Source organism: Danio rerio, chromosome 16 (assembly GCF_052040795.2).
Source record: "Danio rerio strain M-AB ecotype USA chromosome 16, GRCz13ab, whole genome shotgun sequence".
Classification (NCBI taxonomy): domain Eukaryota; kingdom Metazoa; phylum Chordata; class Actinopteri; order Cypriniformes; family Danionidae; genus Danio; species Danio rerio.
The window spans coordinates 58,072,501-58,090,418 of record NC_141036.1 but is presented as its reverse complement, the minus strand read 5'-3'; the positions used below and the strand labels follow the sequence as shown (position 1 = coordinate 58,090,418).

The 17,918-nt window shown below is 36.5% G+C and overlaps 1 protein-coding gene and 1 long non-coding RNA gene across 2 annotated transcripts in view; one reads left to right on the top strand and one right to left on the bottom strand.

The window, feature by feature from the left end:
* The window catches only part of LOC147840462 (uncharacterized), a 266,074-nt gene that overhangs the window by 46,905 nt on the left and 201,251 nt on the right, over positions 1-17,918 (top strand). The gene's annotated exons all lie outside the window — the stretch shown is intronic.
* myom3 (myomesin 3) overlaps positions 1-17,918 on the bottom strand; it is a 125,771-nt gene that overhangs the window by 42,602 nt on the left and 65,251 nt on the right. Inside the window, exons 17-19 of the mRNA XM_087287992.1 lie at positions 16,036-16,157; positions 9,737-9,924; positions 2,273-2,399 (exon numbers count right to left, since the gene is read on the bottom strand). Of these exons, the coding sequence (XP_087144118.1) occupies positions 2,273-2,399; positions 9,737-9,924; positions 16,036-16,157 (437 nt within the window). The remainder of the gene's footprint in view (positions 1-2,272; positions 2,400-9,736; positions 9,925-16,035; positions 16,158-17,918) is intronic.

Below are 17,918 nucleotides of genomic sequence, written 5' to 3'. Positions count from 1 at the left end.
TGTAGTAAAATAGACCCTAGTTGTAGAAAACTACTGGCTCATTTATTTATATTAGTATAGTTGTTGTGTTACAACAGCAACTATAGAATCACCACAACAGATCAATTACTATAGTTGTTGTGTTACCGCAGCTACTATAGAATCACCACAACAGTTCAATTACTACAGTTGTGTTTCCATAGCAACTATAAAATCACCACAACAGATCAATTACTATAGTTGTGTTACCATAGTGACTATAGAATAACCACAAATCAATTACTATAGTTGTTGTGTTACCATAGCAACTATAAAATCACCACAGCAGATTAATTACTATAGTTGTGTTACCATAGCGACTATAGAATCACCACAACAAGTCAATTGGTAGAGTTGTTGTGTTACCATAGCGACTATAGAATCACCACAACAGATCAATTACTATAGTCAGTGTGTTACCGCAGCAACCATAGAATCACCACGACAGATCAATTACTATAGTTGTGTTACCATAGCAACTACAGAATCACCACAACAGATCAATTACTTTGATTGTTATGTTACCACAGTGACTATTGAATCACCACAAAAGATCAATTACTATTGTTGTTGTGTTACCATAGCAACTATAGAATCGCCACAACAGATCGATTACTATAGTTGTTGTGGTACCATAGCAACTATAGAATCACCACAACAGATCGATTACTATAGTTGTTGTGTTACCGCAGCGACTATAGAATCACCACAACAGATCAACAACTATTGTTGTTGTGTTACCATAGCAACTATAGAATCACCACAACAGATAAATTACTATTGTTGTTGTGTTGCCATAGCAACTATAGAATCACCACAACAGATCGATTATTATAGTTGTTGTTACCATGGCAACTATATAATCACCACAACAGATCAATTACTATTGTTGTTGTGTTTACATTTACATTTAGTCATTTAGTAGACACTTTTATCCAAAGCGACTTACAAATGAGAAGGAAGCAATTTACATAACTATAAGAGCAACAATGAATAAGTGCTGTAGGAAAGTTTCAGGTATGTAAAGTGTAAGTAGCAAAACAATAGTATTTTTATTTAAATTTTTTTGTAATACAGTTAGCAGTGGAGCCAGATAGGCAATTGCAGATTAGTAAGGAAAGTGGAGACTAAATAGTTGAGTTTTTAGTCGTTTCTTGAAGACAGCGAGTGACTCTGCCGTTCTGATGCAGTTAGGGAGTTCATTCCACCAACTGGGCAGATTGAATGCGAAAGTTCGGGAAAGTGATTTCTTCCCTCTTTGGGATGGAACCACGAGGCGACGTTCATTCACAGAACGCAAGTTTCTGGAGCGCACATACATCTGCAGAAGTGAGAGCAGATAAGAAGGAGCAAATCCAGAAGTCGCTTTGTAAGCAAACATCAGAGCCTTGAATTTGATGCGGGCAGCAACTGACAGCCAGTGCAAACGGATGAGCAGCGGAGTGACATGTGCTCTTTTAGGTTCATTAAAGACCACTCGTACTGCTGCGTTCTGAAGCAGCTGAAGAGGTTTAATAGAGTTAGCTGGAAGCCCAGCTAGTAGAGAGTTGCAATAGTCCAGTCTGGAGTAAACAAGAGCTTGAACAAGGAGTTGAGCTGCATGTTCAGATAGGAAGGGTCGGACCTTTCTGATGTTATAGAGAGTGAATCTGCAAGATCGAGCAGTTCTAGAAATGTGGTCAGAGAAGTTTAGTTGGTCATCAATCGTTACTCCAAGGCTTTTCACCATTTTGGATGCAGTAATGGTTGCCCCATCCATGTGAATTGAAATGTTATGATGTAGAGTCGGGTTGGAAGAAACTTCAAGCATTTCCGTGTTACCATAGCAACTATAGAATCCCCACAACATATCAATTGTACAGTATGGTTCAAAAACACTGTAGTATGTACTATATATTACTATAGTATTTTGCATATGAGGAATCACAAACAAGACAAGCAATTTATCTAATTTCTTGTTAAATGAATGTCTAGTCAGTGAAATAATGCAGTCTAATCTAAAATAAAGGGGGATAACATAAGAACAGCCTGTTATTCAATGCTGTAATCAATATAGTGTAAGAAACGCATCTCTGAAAGTCAATGATAACTGTATAAGAACATGCTGTAATATGAGTGGATATTCAATCTTTTCACATAAATGAAAACCAAGTCATAATCAACAATTGCAGATGAAGCCCTGAATGTACCTGTCATTTATTAAACATAAAGCATGTCAAATCTCTAATATTGTCCATAGTTGACTGTGACTCACCCGGCTCAGGCATGGTCCAGGGCTCACATAAGAGCAGTTCACTGGGTTCAGAAGGTTTGCCCACTCCTATAATATTGGCTGCAAAAACTCGAAACTGGTAAAAATGTCCTTCCTGAAGACCCGTCAGCTAAAACAAAACAGACAAAAATAAAGCTAAAATAAAAGACAAAACGAAATTCATTCATTCATTTTCTTGTCGGCTTTGTCCCTTTATTAATCCGGGGTCTCCACAGTGGAATGAACCGCCAACTTATCCAGCATGTTTTTACGCAGTGGATGCCCTTCCAGCCACAACCCATTTCTGAGAAACATCCAAACACACTCATTCACACTCATACACTACGGACAATTTAGCCTTCCCAATTCACCTGTACTGCATGTGTTTGGACTGTGGGGGAAACCGGAGCACCCGGAGGAAACCCACACGAACGCAGGAAGAACATGCAAACTCCACACAGAAACGCCAACTGACCTAGCCAAGGCTCAAACCAGTGACATTCTTGCTGTGAGGTGACAGCACTACCTACTGCGCCACTGCGTTGCCTAATCAAATTTTATTATAATTATAATTATATTTATTTATTTTATTAATTTTTTGTTATATTTATTTCAACATGTAAATGTTTTTTTTTTATGGTTTTTCATTTAAATTCTATAGTTTAGTAACCAGTAATTAAGTCTGTCCAGAGAGAAGTGTTTATCTCCAGCCCATTGATCCGCTGGTTGACATCTATATGGAGGAGAATTAGGCCTGAGAGCTGCTTATCCCATAAACACAGCTTTTCTGTAATGACAAGTGGCCACCTAGACACACACGTAATTGGGATTGGATTTAGGAAAACAGGCCTTTTAGAGCCTTTAGACCCGTGATTAACCATTGCCTGAATCCTCTTATCATATCAGAGGCTTATCTGAGAGCTGCAGGACAGAGCGCCTCCAGCAGAGGGCAGATTTACGCACACATGTTCACTGTGTGTTTTAAAGGGCACCTATTATGCAGAGATCACTTTTATAAGGGGTTTAAACACAGTTGTGTGGCAGGATTATGTGATAACCAGCATCTAATGGTAAAAATGAATTAAGAAACATTAAGTGTTCTGCAGAAACATCTTCCTTTGTGCGTGTCATCAGAGGGGAAAATCGCCAACTACTATGGCCGCCGACTATCTCTCCCTCATTAGCATAGGATGTTAGTCTTGTTTTTGAATCTGCCACTATGCTGACACTATGCTTGTGTAGCTCCGCCCTCTTTTGAAAAGAGCACAATCTCATTTGAATTTAAAGTGAAAGTCACAAAAATATCAAGCCAGACCAGTCTCAAGAATTATACATTTACAAAATAAAATGCATACATGCATAGCACAATTCACATTTACAAAATCTATAAAATGTAATTCATGAATACAACACACAATTTGTGAATTCACGAGTAAAATTATTAGTCTACGAATTTTGTATTTGTGTATTTTTTAATCGTGTTTTGAATTTACGAATTTGATTTGTGTGTTTTTGAATCGTGTTTCGAATTTGCAAATTGAATTTTTGTATTTACGAATTGTGTTTTGATTTTACGAATTAGATGTGTATTTTTGTATCGTATTTTTATTTTATGAATCGGAAGTGTTTATTCACCAATTGTGTTTTGAAATTACGAATTGGATTTGTGTATTTTTGAATCAAGTTTTTATTTTACTAATTGGAATTGTGTATTTACGAATTGTGTTTTGAATTTACGAATTGGAATTGTGTATTTCAAATTGTGTTTCGAATTTACGCACCTGATTTGTGCATTTATAAATTGTGTTTTTATTTTACGAATTGGATTTGGGTATTTTTGTATCGTATTTTTATTTTATGAATTGGAAGTGTTTATTCACCAATTGTGTTTTGAATTTACGAATTGGATTTGGGTATTTTTGAATCATGTTTTTAATTTACGAATTGGAATTGTGTATCACGAATTGCGTTTTGAATTTCCAAATTAGATATGTATATTTGAATCATGTTTTGAATTTACAACTTGGATTTGTGTATTTTTTAATCGTGTTTTGAATTTGCGAATTGGATTTGTGTATTTACAAATTGTGTTTGGAATTTACGAATTGCATTTGTGTGTTTTTTTAAGCGTGTTTTGAATTTATAAATTGGATTTATGTATTTTTTAAGCTTACTTTGAAGTAAAAAATTGCATTTGTGTATTTATGAATCGTGTTTTGATCCTACGAATTGGATTTGTGTATTTATGAATCATGTCTAGAAATTACAAATTGGATTTGCGCATTTACGAAACATGTCTAGAATTTATGAATTGGATTTGTGTATTTTTAAGCATGTTTTGAATTTACTAAATGGATTTATGTATTTATAAATTGTGTTTTGAATTTACGAATTAGATTTGTGTATTTATGAATTGTGTTTTGAATTTACGAATTAGATTTGTATATTTATGAATAGTGTTGTGTAAATTTCCAAATGATTGTGTATTTTTGTTGCGTGTTTTGAATTTACGAACTGGATTTGTGTATTTATGAAATCTTATAAATTGGACTTTGTAAGTGTGAATTGTGTGGTGGATGTATTAATTTTATTTTGTAATTGTATTATTTTTTAAACTGATCTGGCTCTATACTAAAAAGCCACAATTAGGATAAAAGCCTAAAAGGGTCAGTTTCAGAGAGTTATAAAACAAAATTTGATGGTATTTTGAGCTGATGCTTCACTACACGCTCTAGGGACATCAGAAACTTATTCACATCTTGTGTAAAGAAGGAAAATAGGTCTCCTTTAATGAAGCTGGACAGGAGCCGCGAATGTGTGTGTGTCTCATTAACATGGGATTCACATGCGACAGGCTCAGAGATCAATGTTCTTAATTGACATGATGCAGTCTGAAACATCCCGTGAGTGAAATAACCTCGTCTTGTCCCTCGAACAGTTTTTCTGCTGATGTTAATAGGAGGAGACTGAAGGCTGAAGTAGTGAAGGATTGTGTCCATCAGAGGGCGCTGTGCACTCATCACACGCTATACTAACACATAAACCCTGATTAACTCTTTCCTTTCTATTCTTGCATTTCTTCTTTCATGTTTATTTATTCTCAATCATTTCCTTTTCTTTCGTTTTGTATCTCTTTTCTCATTTTTATTCATTACTTTATTTATTTACTCGTCTATTTTTATATTTCTTCTCTCATTTTTTACAATTAATTAATTATGTAATTATTTATTATCTATCTATTTATTATTATTTGTATTTATTTATTCATTTATTTATTTATCTATCTATCTATTTATTCTGTCACCTTTATTTTTATGTTTCTAATTTTCATATTTATTAATCTTTTTATTTATTTATTCGTTCATTTATTCTCTTACTTTTTTCTCTCTTTTTATATTCTTCTCTCATATTTATTTATTCCTTGTTCTTTTGTCTTTTTTCTCTTTATATTTATATTTTTTCTCATATTTAATTATTTATTTATTCATTCATTCATTCATTCATTCATTCATTCATTCATTCATTCATTCTATTTTCTTTTTTTCTATTCTTTCTCACTTATTTATTATCTTTCTTTTTTCTACTTACATAATTCTTCTCCCCCTCTCTTTCTTTTCATATTTATTCTCATTAATTTTTTCACTCTTTTCTTTATTTTTATATTTCTTCTCTCATAATTGTTTCTTCTCCAACTCTTTATCTCTTTTGTTTCTATTTTTATATGTACTGTTTCATATTTATTCATTCTCTCTTCTCTATTTTTATATTTCTTCTATCATATTTTTATGTATTTATTTACTTATTCATTAATTTATTCTCTCACTTGTTTCTCTATTTTCATATCCTTATCTCATATTTATTTCTTCTTGCGCTCTTATCTTTTTTCCCTCTATTTTTCTCTTCTTTTCTCTCATATTTATTTATTCATTTATTCTATTTTCTCCATTTTCTCAATTTTTTCTCATTTATTTATTTATTATTTCTCTTTCCTCAATTTTTATGCTTCTTCTCTCATATTTTATTATTCTCCAACTATTTTTCTCTTTTTATATTTACTGTTTCACATTTATTTATTTATTTATTCTCTCTTATATTTTTTCTCTGTTTATATTTATTTTTACATTTCTTCACATTTATTTATTATTCTCTCTTCTCTATTTTTATATTTATTCTCTCATATTTCTTCTCTTTTTGCTATTCTTTCTAATTTATTTGTTTTTTTATATTTCTTCTCATATTTATTTCTTCTCTCTTTTCATATTTCTCCATTAATTTATTTATTTGTTCTCTCTATTTTATTTATTTCTATATTTCTTTTCTCATTCTTCTTTTTTATTTTTTTATTTATTATTTTTTTAATTTTTCCTATTTTTAATGTTTGTTCTCATATTTTATTTATTTATTTATTCCCTCTCTTTCTTCTCATTTTTATATTTATTTTCATATTTATTTATTCTATTATTCTGTATATTATTTTATTCATTCATTAATTTTCCTTCGGCTTAATCCGTATTTATCAGTGGTCACCACAGCGGAATGAACTGCTAACTTATCGAGCATATGTTTTGTACAGTGGATGTCATTCCAGCTGCAACCGAGTACTGTACACACTCACACACACACTCATACACTACGGCCAATTTAGTTCATCAATTCATGCAAACTCCACACAGAAATGTCAACTGACCCAGCCGGGACTCGAACCAGCAACCTTTTTGCTTTGAGGCCACAGTACTAACCACTGAGCCACCGTGTTGCCTATATTATTTTAATTAAACTACATTTATTTAAACATGTCAGAATAATGTGTTAGTAAACAACACAACAGTTAAAAATTGACACGCTGCATTGGTTAGCATGTATCTGCTTTAATCCTACTTTAAAACTCAATATAGATCTCAAATTAAACATCACTTTCTCTAACAGTGACTTTTTCATCACACCACTAATGCCATGTTAACGCTAGAGCACAGGCTAATTAAACAGTGAAAACAATTAAAAATAAACAAGTTAATTAAGTCTCCATGGACACAGCGGTTGCTCAGTGACACGTTTAAAGTGAGAAAGCACAGACAAAGGCAGATGAGTAGGTTCACCTTTGCCCTGTGTGGCTGTATTGAAATATCTGCACTGAACAAACTCAGCAAATGAACAGTTGTTCAGTTATATAGAACAATGCGGTGTGTGTTAAATGATTCATTGATCTCATTATCTCTTTTGATCTTCAATGAAAATAACTTCTCGGATTGGTGATCATACAAATGAGGGCGGGGTCAACCTGTCACTCACGTGAGATCGACCCATAGCAAACCACAATGGGTCTGGTATGAAGTGTGTTATCTTAAACGCTTCATACACTCAACAGTCAGAGCAGAAGGGAAGGAGTGGCTGGTAAAGAGGAGGAGCTGCTGATTAAGGGGAGGAGCTACTAAATACAGAGTAGAGCTCTTGTAAAAGGGGAGGGGCTAGTGGTTAATGGGAGGAGCTACTGAAAACAGGAAGGAGCTCTTGTAAAAGGGGAGGGGCTATTGATTAAAGGGAAGAACTACTGAACAGAGGGAGAAGCTCTTGAAAAGGGGAGGGGCTACTGGTTAAGGGGCGTAGCTTCTGAATACAGGGAGGAGCTCTTGTAAATGAGGAGGGGCTACTGGTTAAGGGGAGGAGCTACTGAATACAGGGAGGAGCTCTTGTAAAAGGGGAGGAGCTCCTGATAAAGGAGAGGGACAACTGAATACAGCGAGAAGTTCTTCTAAAAGGGGTGGAGCTCCTAATAAAGCGGAGGGGTTATTCTAAAAGGGGAGGGGCTATAGATCAAGGGGAAGATTACTATTAAAAGGGAGGAGCTGCTGTTAAAGGGAAGGCGCTGCTGATAAAGGGGAGGAATTGCTGAAAAATGTTGAGGAGCTGCTTAATAATGGGAGGGGTTCATCTGAAGGGAAGGGTAGTTGATAAAGGGGAGGGGCTGCTGATTAAGGGGAGGATCTACTGAATACAGATAAGAGCTCTTGTTTAAGGGGAGGGGCTACTGGTTAAGGGAAGGAACTACTGAATAGAGGGAAGAGCTCTTGTAAAAGGGGAGGAGCTCCTAATAAAGGGGAGATGCAACTGAATACAAAGAGGAGTTCTTCTAAAAGGGGAGGAGCTTCTGATAAAAGGAAGGGGTAACTATAAAAGGGGAGGGGCTGCTATTATTGGGTAGGAGTAGCTGAAAAGTGGGAGGAACTGCTGAATACAAGCAGGAGCTCCTGTAAAAGAGGAGCCGCTGCTGATAATAGGGAGGGAAAGCTGTTATTGGGGTGGAGCTGCTGAAAAAATGGGAGGATCTGTTGAGTACAGGGAGTAGCTCTTATAAAAGGAGAGGGGCTGTTGATAAATGGGAGGGGCAGCTGAATAATGGGAGGAGCTGCTGAATACAAGGAGGAGCTCTTATGAAAAGGGAGGGGCTGCTGTTATTAGGGAGGAGCAGCGGAATAATGGGAGGCACTGCTGGATACAGGGAGGAGCTAATGTAAAAAGGGAAGAGCTGCCAAAAAAGGGGAGGGGCTGCTGAAAATGGGCAGAGTGCTGAATACAGGGAGGAGCTCTTATAAAAGGGGAGGGGCTCTTGATAAACAGGAGGAGCTGCGGATTAATGGGAGGAGCTTCTGAATACAAGGAGGAGCTCTTATAAAGAGGGAGGAGCTGGGGATTGGGAGAGGCTGCTGAATAAAGGGGGGGAGTGTTGTTATTTGGGAGGAGCTGCTGATTAAGAGAAGGAGCTGCTGAATAATAGGAGGAGCTGCTGGTAAAGGGAAGGGCCTGCTGTCATTAGGGAGGAGCAGCTGAATAATGGGTGGAGCTGCTGAATACAGGAAAGAGCTTTTTATCAAAGGGGAGGGGCTACTGAGTAAGGGGAGGAGTTGCTGATTAAAGGGAGGGGCTGCTGTTATTGGGGAGGAGCTACTGAAAATTGGGAGAACCAGCTAAATACAAGGAGGAGCTCTTGTAAAAAGGGAGAAGCTGCTGATATAGGGGAGGGGCTGCTGAAAAAGGGAGGAGCTGCTGATTAAGAGGAGGAGCTGCTGATTAAAGAGAAGGGCTGCTGAAAAAAGGAAGAGGGCTGCTGACTAAGAGGAGGGGGTGCTGTTATTAAAGCTATTGGGGCTATTGGCAGCTAAGGCTGGATTATTACGTTTATTTCGGATTTTGCAAACAAAATTCTCTGCCGCTTCATGATGGTAAATGCAGTTATGACAGGTTTATTTACTAGTATAGTATATATCGCTAGTTTGGGTTTTTGTGACAACCATTAAACGTCATTTGCCATTTGGAACAACACTAAATGGTTGAGTGTATACGTGCTTGGAATGAACAGTTGATTAATTTTGTGCTTTTAACATGCATCCTAGAGTTCCCATTCAGCATATTTTCCTTGTGAAATCCCAAAATGTGAAGAACAGAAGATGGAAGTGTAGAATCTGAGCTGACCTTATAGACTCTCTCTTTCACAGGCTTGACGTTGACCTCTCTCCAGATGCTCTCTGATTTCTGCCTCTGGTCCAGGTAGTATCCGCGCACAGGGTCTCCTCCATGATTGACAGGTGCTCTCCAGCCAATCACCATCTCCGCTCTGCTGCAGTTCAGCACAGAGATGGCCGATGGACATGAAGGAACATCTGCAGTAATGAAGAAAGGAAAGGTCAAAGGTTACAGAACACAAACCATTTTGACCAGTAAATTCATATGCTGCATCCCAATTTGGATACTGTCTGTCATAATATTAGTCAAAAATACAATATCATAGAATGTTAAAAATGAGCTCTCCGAAGTTACCCGGATGGTCTACTATTTTTGGTAAAATTTCTCAGTGCAGATCTGTGCTTACTCTAATGGCTAATATTGTTGTGAACTGATACTCTGAGGAATTAACACACGTCCATCTTCATGTAAAGATTGTACTTTATTATAAGCCCACTTGTTAACCGGAACATGCTATAACATACAACCTCGTGGTATGTTCCTCATGCATAACTAATGAGGAGTGCATTCTTAAAGGAGCCGACACATTGAAGTGCAACACTTTATAAACACACAAATCACTTATATTTATAAGACAGATCATCTGTCACAATGATCTACAAATATTACCCACAACACATTGAGGAGGAGCTGCTGAATAAGGGGAGGGGCTATTGGCAGCTAAGGCTGGATTATTATATTTATATCAAGTTGCGCGAAAAAATTGATTAATTTTCCTACGGCTTAGTCCCTTTATTGATCAAAAATAAGAGCATCACATTTCCGACACATATCTTTTATTATTATGTGCAATATAATGTTATAGGTCAGTGATGGAGAATAAAAACATGTAGCTACAAGCATAAATCGTATGAATAAGAAGTCTACATACACTCTAAATAAGGAACATTACCATTTTTTAGCAAATGTCTGATGGTAAATCATACTAAATGTTTAATATTTTAGGTCCGTTTGGTTACCTAAATCATTTACATTTGCTAAATGCCAGAATAATGAGAGAATTTGTTTTATGAGAATGTTTATTAATTTCTACACAGTCAAAAGTTTACACACATTTACTTGGTATTTTGTTAAGCTTTTAAACTGTATAACTTTGGTCAAGTGTTTTGGGTCTCCTTCAACAAGCTTCTCTCAATAGTTTGCAGGAATTTTGGCCCGATCCTCCTGACAGAATTGCTGTAACTGAGTCAGATTTGTCTTGCTCTCTCAAGATTTTTCAACTCTTCTCACAAATTTTCTATAGGATTGAGATCAGGGCTTTGTGATGGCCACTCCAAAACAATCACTCTGTTGTCCTTAAAGCACATTTGAACTAATTTGGCAGTATGCTTAAGTTCATGGTCTGCTTGGAAGAGCCATTTGTGGCCAAGTTTTAACTTCCTGGCTGATGTCTTGAGATGTTGCTTCAGTATTTCTCCATAATGTTCTTTCTTCATGATGCCATCTATGCTGTGAAGTGGACCAGTCCCTCCTGCAGCAAAACAGCCCCACAACATGATGCTGCCGCCCCCATACTTCACAGTTGGGATGGTGTTGCTAGGCTTGTAAGCTTTCCCCTTTGGCCTCCAAATGTATCACTGCTCATTATGGCCAAACAGTTCAATCTTAGTTCCATCAGAGCACAGGACATGTCTCCAAACATTATTCCCAGTGACATTAAGCAAGTTGTAATCTGGCTATGTTATTGATTCTGGCTTTTTGATTTCCTCATGTTGTCACACAAGGAAGCAGTGTGTTTAAGCTTTTCCTATTCTACAGTTGTGCCCCCAATTAACTCAAATGTTGTCAATTAGCCAATCAGAAACTTCCAAAACCTTGACATCATCATCTGAGCTGTTCCGGAGGCAGAATAATCTTATTGTGTGTTAACTTGACTTTCAAGAAGAGTTATAACCATTTCTCAAACAATCTCTCTCTCATTATTCTGCTATTAAGCAGAACAGAAACACATTTGATAATCCTGACTTAATCCTGACCTAAAAGAGAAAAAGTTTAGTCACATTAACATCTGACTCTTTTAAAATGGTTATGTGCCTTTTTATACTGTATATGTAAACTTCTGGTTTCAACTGTGTGTGTGTGTGTGTGTGTGTATATATATATATATATATATATATATATATATATATATATATATATATATATATATATATATATATATATATATATATATATATATATATAATAATTATTTTTTTACTTATTTATATAATTTGATACGTATTTATTTGAATGTACGGTTTTGGTTTTCAGTGTTGTCATGTTTTAATCTTAAAATGTATTTAGTCATGTTTACAGCTTTAAATTCACACTTAAATGTATGTTTTAAAAAAAGCTACATGGCTTTTGCATCAGCCCAACGCATCATGTGTTAGATTTGTTTCAACCTTTTAACTCTAAGCATTAAAACCACAGCAATTAATTCAGCACTAACCCTTAAACATAATGCACAATCAATTGAAGGACTGTAAATTTGCCATAATGGATCCAATTCTGCATTCCCTCAACACAAAGATTAAAACCTATTCCTGCTCTTTTTTTGCTGACATGCAACCTCAACTACCTCCATCAGGCAATTAAAACTGTTTGCATCTAGTTATTTATGTGCACTTGATTAATTCCAAATGTGGCAAAACTACATAAACCGAAGAGAGGCTTCAGCTAAAAGTACTGAATACCCCTGGGCTTTAACTCCACTAATATGATCAGACAGTGATGGGTGGGAACTTCTGGTCATCGTAATAATTAATGAAACGTTTTCTGTGTTTTGAGTGAGAGGATAATGTTTGATGCTCACAGATGGAACGTTTGTCCGGATCCGACCTCACATTAATGCAGGAGAGTCTGAATGAATGAACATTACATGTGAAGCTCCTCTGCACACAGTATGATGAAGATTAAAGCACACACCAGCAGTAACTGACTACAGAAAACACAAGTGGACTTTCATCTTCTCTCATTACAAAGAACATGTTTACATGGACCATCTTAAAGATTATAATGGAACTTTAGTAATATTGCAATTGTAATATTTTAAATGCAATAATTCAATCTAAATAATGTGATTAAGCTCATATTAAAATGGGTGGCGTATGCTAATTTTAATCAAAGTATACAGGCATGTCAACACTTTATTCATATTGTTGTCCAAAATGAGGGAGGCAGTACAGTGTGCCGTCTGTCGAATGCACTTTCAATGAGCTCTGTCTCTTTCTTGGTCTTTATTTTGCCCTTTAAAGGTCATGTATGTAATTTTTTGATGCTTTTAAATTACAAAAATAAGATAAACAACACTTTTATGCACCAGTGCAATGTGGCACCAGGTGCGACACTAGTCAATAGTATCTGGATGCAGCCTTTATGATGCAAGCTGAGATTGCATCACTCTGCGATGCAGTCAGACACAATACACTCAAATGGAGCTAGTGACGTCTCTGTGAGGGATAGGGTTAGGGGTGGGGTTAGGTGAGCACAATGAAAAGCATTGGATGAAGCTCAGATTGCACTGCACCAGGTCTGCATTCAGACCCCTTTCCTTTTATTTTGTTGCTATTTTCAGCCTGGCGCAGGTTTTATTTTCATGTTTTGTGTCAAATTAGTTAAACAGCATTTGTATTTGCGCCTATTTGTGCACCCATAGGTGTGCCGGTCTGAAAACGAGGTGCAATGTTGGTTTATTACGACTTTGAGGAGACCATTGTCCAACTAAAAGCTGCTCTATAGTCAATGGCGCAAGTTTCATGTGTCATTTTAAGAATGAGTTAGTGATATGCGCCTATGCGAGTCCAAAACGCACATACTCATTGCTTAATAAACACACAGGGATGCACATCAGTACACAAACATCTTTAAATATGAAAAACTAAAGGATTAAAATAGAAAAACAATATTATCGTCTATATACACTGTCTGGCCACTTTATTAGGTACTCCTGTCCGACTGCTCGTTAATGCAAATTTGTAATCAGCCAATCACATGTCAGCAACTTAATGCATTTAGACGTGGACATGGTCAAGGCGATCTGCTGCAGTTCAAAGTGAGCATCAGAATGGGGAAGAAAGGGGATTTAAGTGATTTTGAACGTGGTATGGTTGTTGTTGGTGTCCAGCTGGTCTGAGTATTTAAGAAACTGCTGTTCCATTGGGATACACACAACCTTCTCTGGGGTTTACAGAGAATAGCAGATGGGCTACACAAGCAGAATACGACAGCGTGAATCTTCTTAGACTGGTTTCTTAAACATGACAATAAGTTCACTGGACTCAAATGGCCTCCACAGTCACCAGATCTCATTCCAATAGAGCACATTTGGGATGTAGTGGAACGGGAGATTGGCATCATGGATGTGCAGCCGAGAAATCTACAGCAGCTGTGTGATGCTATCATGTCAATATGGAGCAAAATCTCTGAGGAATATGTCCAGTTCCTTGTTGAATCTATGCCATTAAGGCAGTTCTGAAGGCAAAAGGGAGTCCAACCTGGTACTAGTAAGGTGTACCTAATAAAGTGGCCGGTGAGTGTAAATATATAAAGGCAGGTATTATTTGGTACTTTGGTCATTTATTTCGGTAATTTGGCATCATCAGGGAATCGGTTTGAATTTCCGCTTAGTGAAAAACCCATTAGTGTTCTATTTGGGACGACATTACATTCATATACTATGCTGTTAAGTGTGTAAGTAAATAGTGAATAAGTGCATAGTGTATAGTGTGCCATTTAGGACGCAGCTATCATCTTTCATTTCAGTAATGGAGTTTGCATCAATTTATGTGGGCATGACCAATCATTTTATGTCATGGCATTGTTAGATGGTTGCTAGACCATTTGTTATTGTTGTTACATCATTGCTAGGCAGATTGTAGGCTTATTAGTGTAACAGAACAGTGGGAACTTCTTGTCACTGTAATGATTATTGAAACTATATTTTCTGTGTTTTGAGTTATGATAGTGGAATCATGGAGTTAAAAGAAACCTTTTCTTTCTTACTTTCTTTTGGTTGATGTGTGTTTGATGCTTACAGATGAAGCATTTGTCCAAAAAAACTGGTCCCACTTTATGTCAAGTGGCCTTAAATAATATGCACTTACACTGAAATTATTATTTCATAACAATGTGCTTATTGTGTTTACATTGTATTTATGCTTGACTAAATGCCTGCATATAAATACATCTTTAATGATTGTTTGTAATTACCCTTGTAATTACACTGTTTACCATCCTTTACTCTTTAATGCAGCTTTTAACTTTCACATACCACCAAAACTTCCCCTAACCCTACCATTATCCCACTTCAAGAGCACCAGAAGTGTTCTGCAATACATTACGAACATAATGCAAGTACATTGTATTCATATTTTGATGTAAGTACACTTAATTAATTCTTAGCTAATTCCAAGTCATGGCATTGCTAGGGCATTTGTTATTGTTGTTACTGCGTTGCTAGGCAGTTTGTAGGCTTATTAGAGGAACTATTATTAGTGGGAATTTCTTAGTTCCCATATTAGTGGGAACTTCTTGTCACTGTAATAATTATTGAAACTATATTTTCTGTTTTTTGAGTGACGATAGTGGAATCATGGAGTTAAAAGAAACCTTTTCTTTCTTACTTTCTTTTGGTTGATGTGTGTTTGATGCTTACAGATGAAGCATTTGTCCAAAAAAACTGGTCCCACTTTATGTCAAGTGGCCTTAAATAATATGCACTTACACTGAAATTATTATTTCATAACAATGCGCTTGTGTTTACATTGTATATATGCTTGATTAAATGCCTGCATACAATGACATCTTTAATGATTGTTTGTAATTACCCTTGTAATTACACTGTTTACCATCCTTTACTCTTTAATGCAGCTTTAAACTTTCACATACCACCAAAACTTTCCCTTTATCCCACTTTAAGAGCACCAGAAGTGTTCTGCAATACATTACGAACATAATGCAAGTACATTGTATTTATATTTTGATGTAAGTACACTTAATTAATTCTTAGTTAATTCCAAGTCATGGCATTGCTAGGGCATTTGATATTGTTGTTACTGCATTGCTAGGCAGTTTGTATGCTTATTAGTGTAACTGAGCCCAGTCAAAACAGCCCAGACGCTGTCTCTCTCTCTGGAGAAAGCTAACTCACAGCTTTATAAATACATAAACAGTTATCTAGAGTGTATGCAGACAGTCAGGTGCACTTAAGAAAAGCCGGCGTCATGTTTAAAGCTTTCTGGTTCAGCGGCTGGTCAAACTCTTACTCAGTGCTGCTTTGACTCGAATGACAGGAGACTCTTCAGAGTAGATGCTGTTTCCAGATACGCCCACAGACTTCACCCGAAACACATACTGCTTATTGCTCTTCAGGCCGTCAACGGTGAACCTGAGGGAAGACGACATGTTTAACTAAAGCCCTTTCAGTGAGAATCCTGGATGGAGAATGCTTTTGTCAAGATTTCTGATGGGTTATGTATTGTACAGGCCTTCTCTAATTATTTTTTTGGTTGGTTTTAGCACTCTTTAACAAAAAACTACACTGTGAAACATCCTTGTTGCCTTAAATTTTTAAATTGAATCAAATTAACTTCCATTGAACTTATATTATGTTAAATTGACTTAAAACAGTGTGCCTAACTTACAAAATTAAGTTAGAACATTCTTAACTTAGTTACAAAGACCTAAAAACAACCCAGGCTCATTCTGAAAACGTAGTCCCGAGGACGTTTCTGGAGATCGCAAATTATGTAGCCGGAGATACATATGGCTGCATTTTATTTCATTTTTAAGCGAACGATATGGGGCGGTATGACGGCGTTCCTTTTGGCGCTTACTGGCTTTCCCGCAGCAACCAGCTTGTCCAGTTAGCTCGTCGTGTACGTCGTCGCACTTGAGGCGCAGAGAGGAGTTGACGACGACGACAACCGGGTTTAAGTGCGGAGAAAATCAGTTTCAGAAATCAGGTGACACAAAAACAGAATCCAAAAATAAAGTGAACAAGTTCATAACAGGGTGAGAATGTGGTAAAATCCGAAAATGTGTTAGAAATCAGACGAGAGCTTTTCTTTTTCGGCTTTTGTAAACCGGTCAGTTGGGTTTAGGGAAGTAAACAGGCGTGTCAATCGGTTTAATTGGTTGGGTTTAGGGAAGGAGGAAAGTGGGTGGGTGGGTCGATTGGCCGATCGCACAGTCAATCATTGAGTCAGTCGGTCGGTCGACAGCGGCCTTTGGTGGGTTTACGCAAGAACAGCGCAAGTGCGAACTGTACTCGTGAGACATTTGAGATGTAAAAAAGCGCACACAGCGGCCTCTCATGGATACGCGAAAACAAATACTGCAAAAATACAGACTTCCCCGGACGTATTTCACAGTCTCCAGAAAAGTCCATGGGACTTCATTTTCAGAATGAGCCTGGGTTGCCTAAAAACATATGCTGTCAGGACGAATTGATCATATAGCTTTTACAGTGTAGTTTCAAAACACACAAACTCACAGCATACATGTTCTCATATATTCATATGCAGGAAAAACACAAAGGAAAAAACACAAATTGTTAAAGTAAAAGCCTACTTACCTTACATATATATACATTTAAATCTACAGTATATATATATATATATATATATATATATATATATATATATATATATATATATATATATATATATATATATATACCTGACACACGTCTTGTCACCTATCCAAGGTTTAGGAACATCAAATAATAACTTTTAGTTGATCATTTGGCATCAGAAGTGGCTTATATGAAAGGCAAAGGCCTCTAGATGATGCTTCTTGGACCAAAATAAAATCTGATCATGTCTTGAGTGTGAATGATTTCATTAGGACAGTAAGCTCTGACTCTGCTTAGACTAAAGTCTTAAACAGTAATAATGTCCAGTATAGAATATAAAGTCCTGCTGCAGTGGAGACAGAATGAATATTGTGTCTGACTCCATCATGAGCTTGGAGGACTGCATCCATACATCTCTGACATGACTCAAATCACTGATTAATAAAGTCATCTGGAATGAAGAAGAAAGCGTTCAGCAGGACTCCCAGAGTTCATCAAGAGTCTTTGTGTTTATCTTCAATGTCTCCTCCATGCTCAATAATGTTCATGTCTGGTGACTGGGCTGGCCAATCC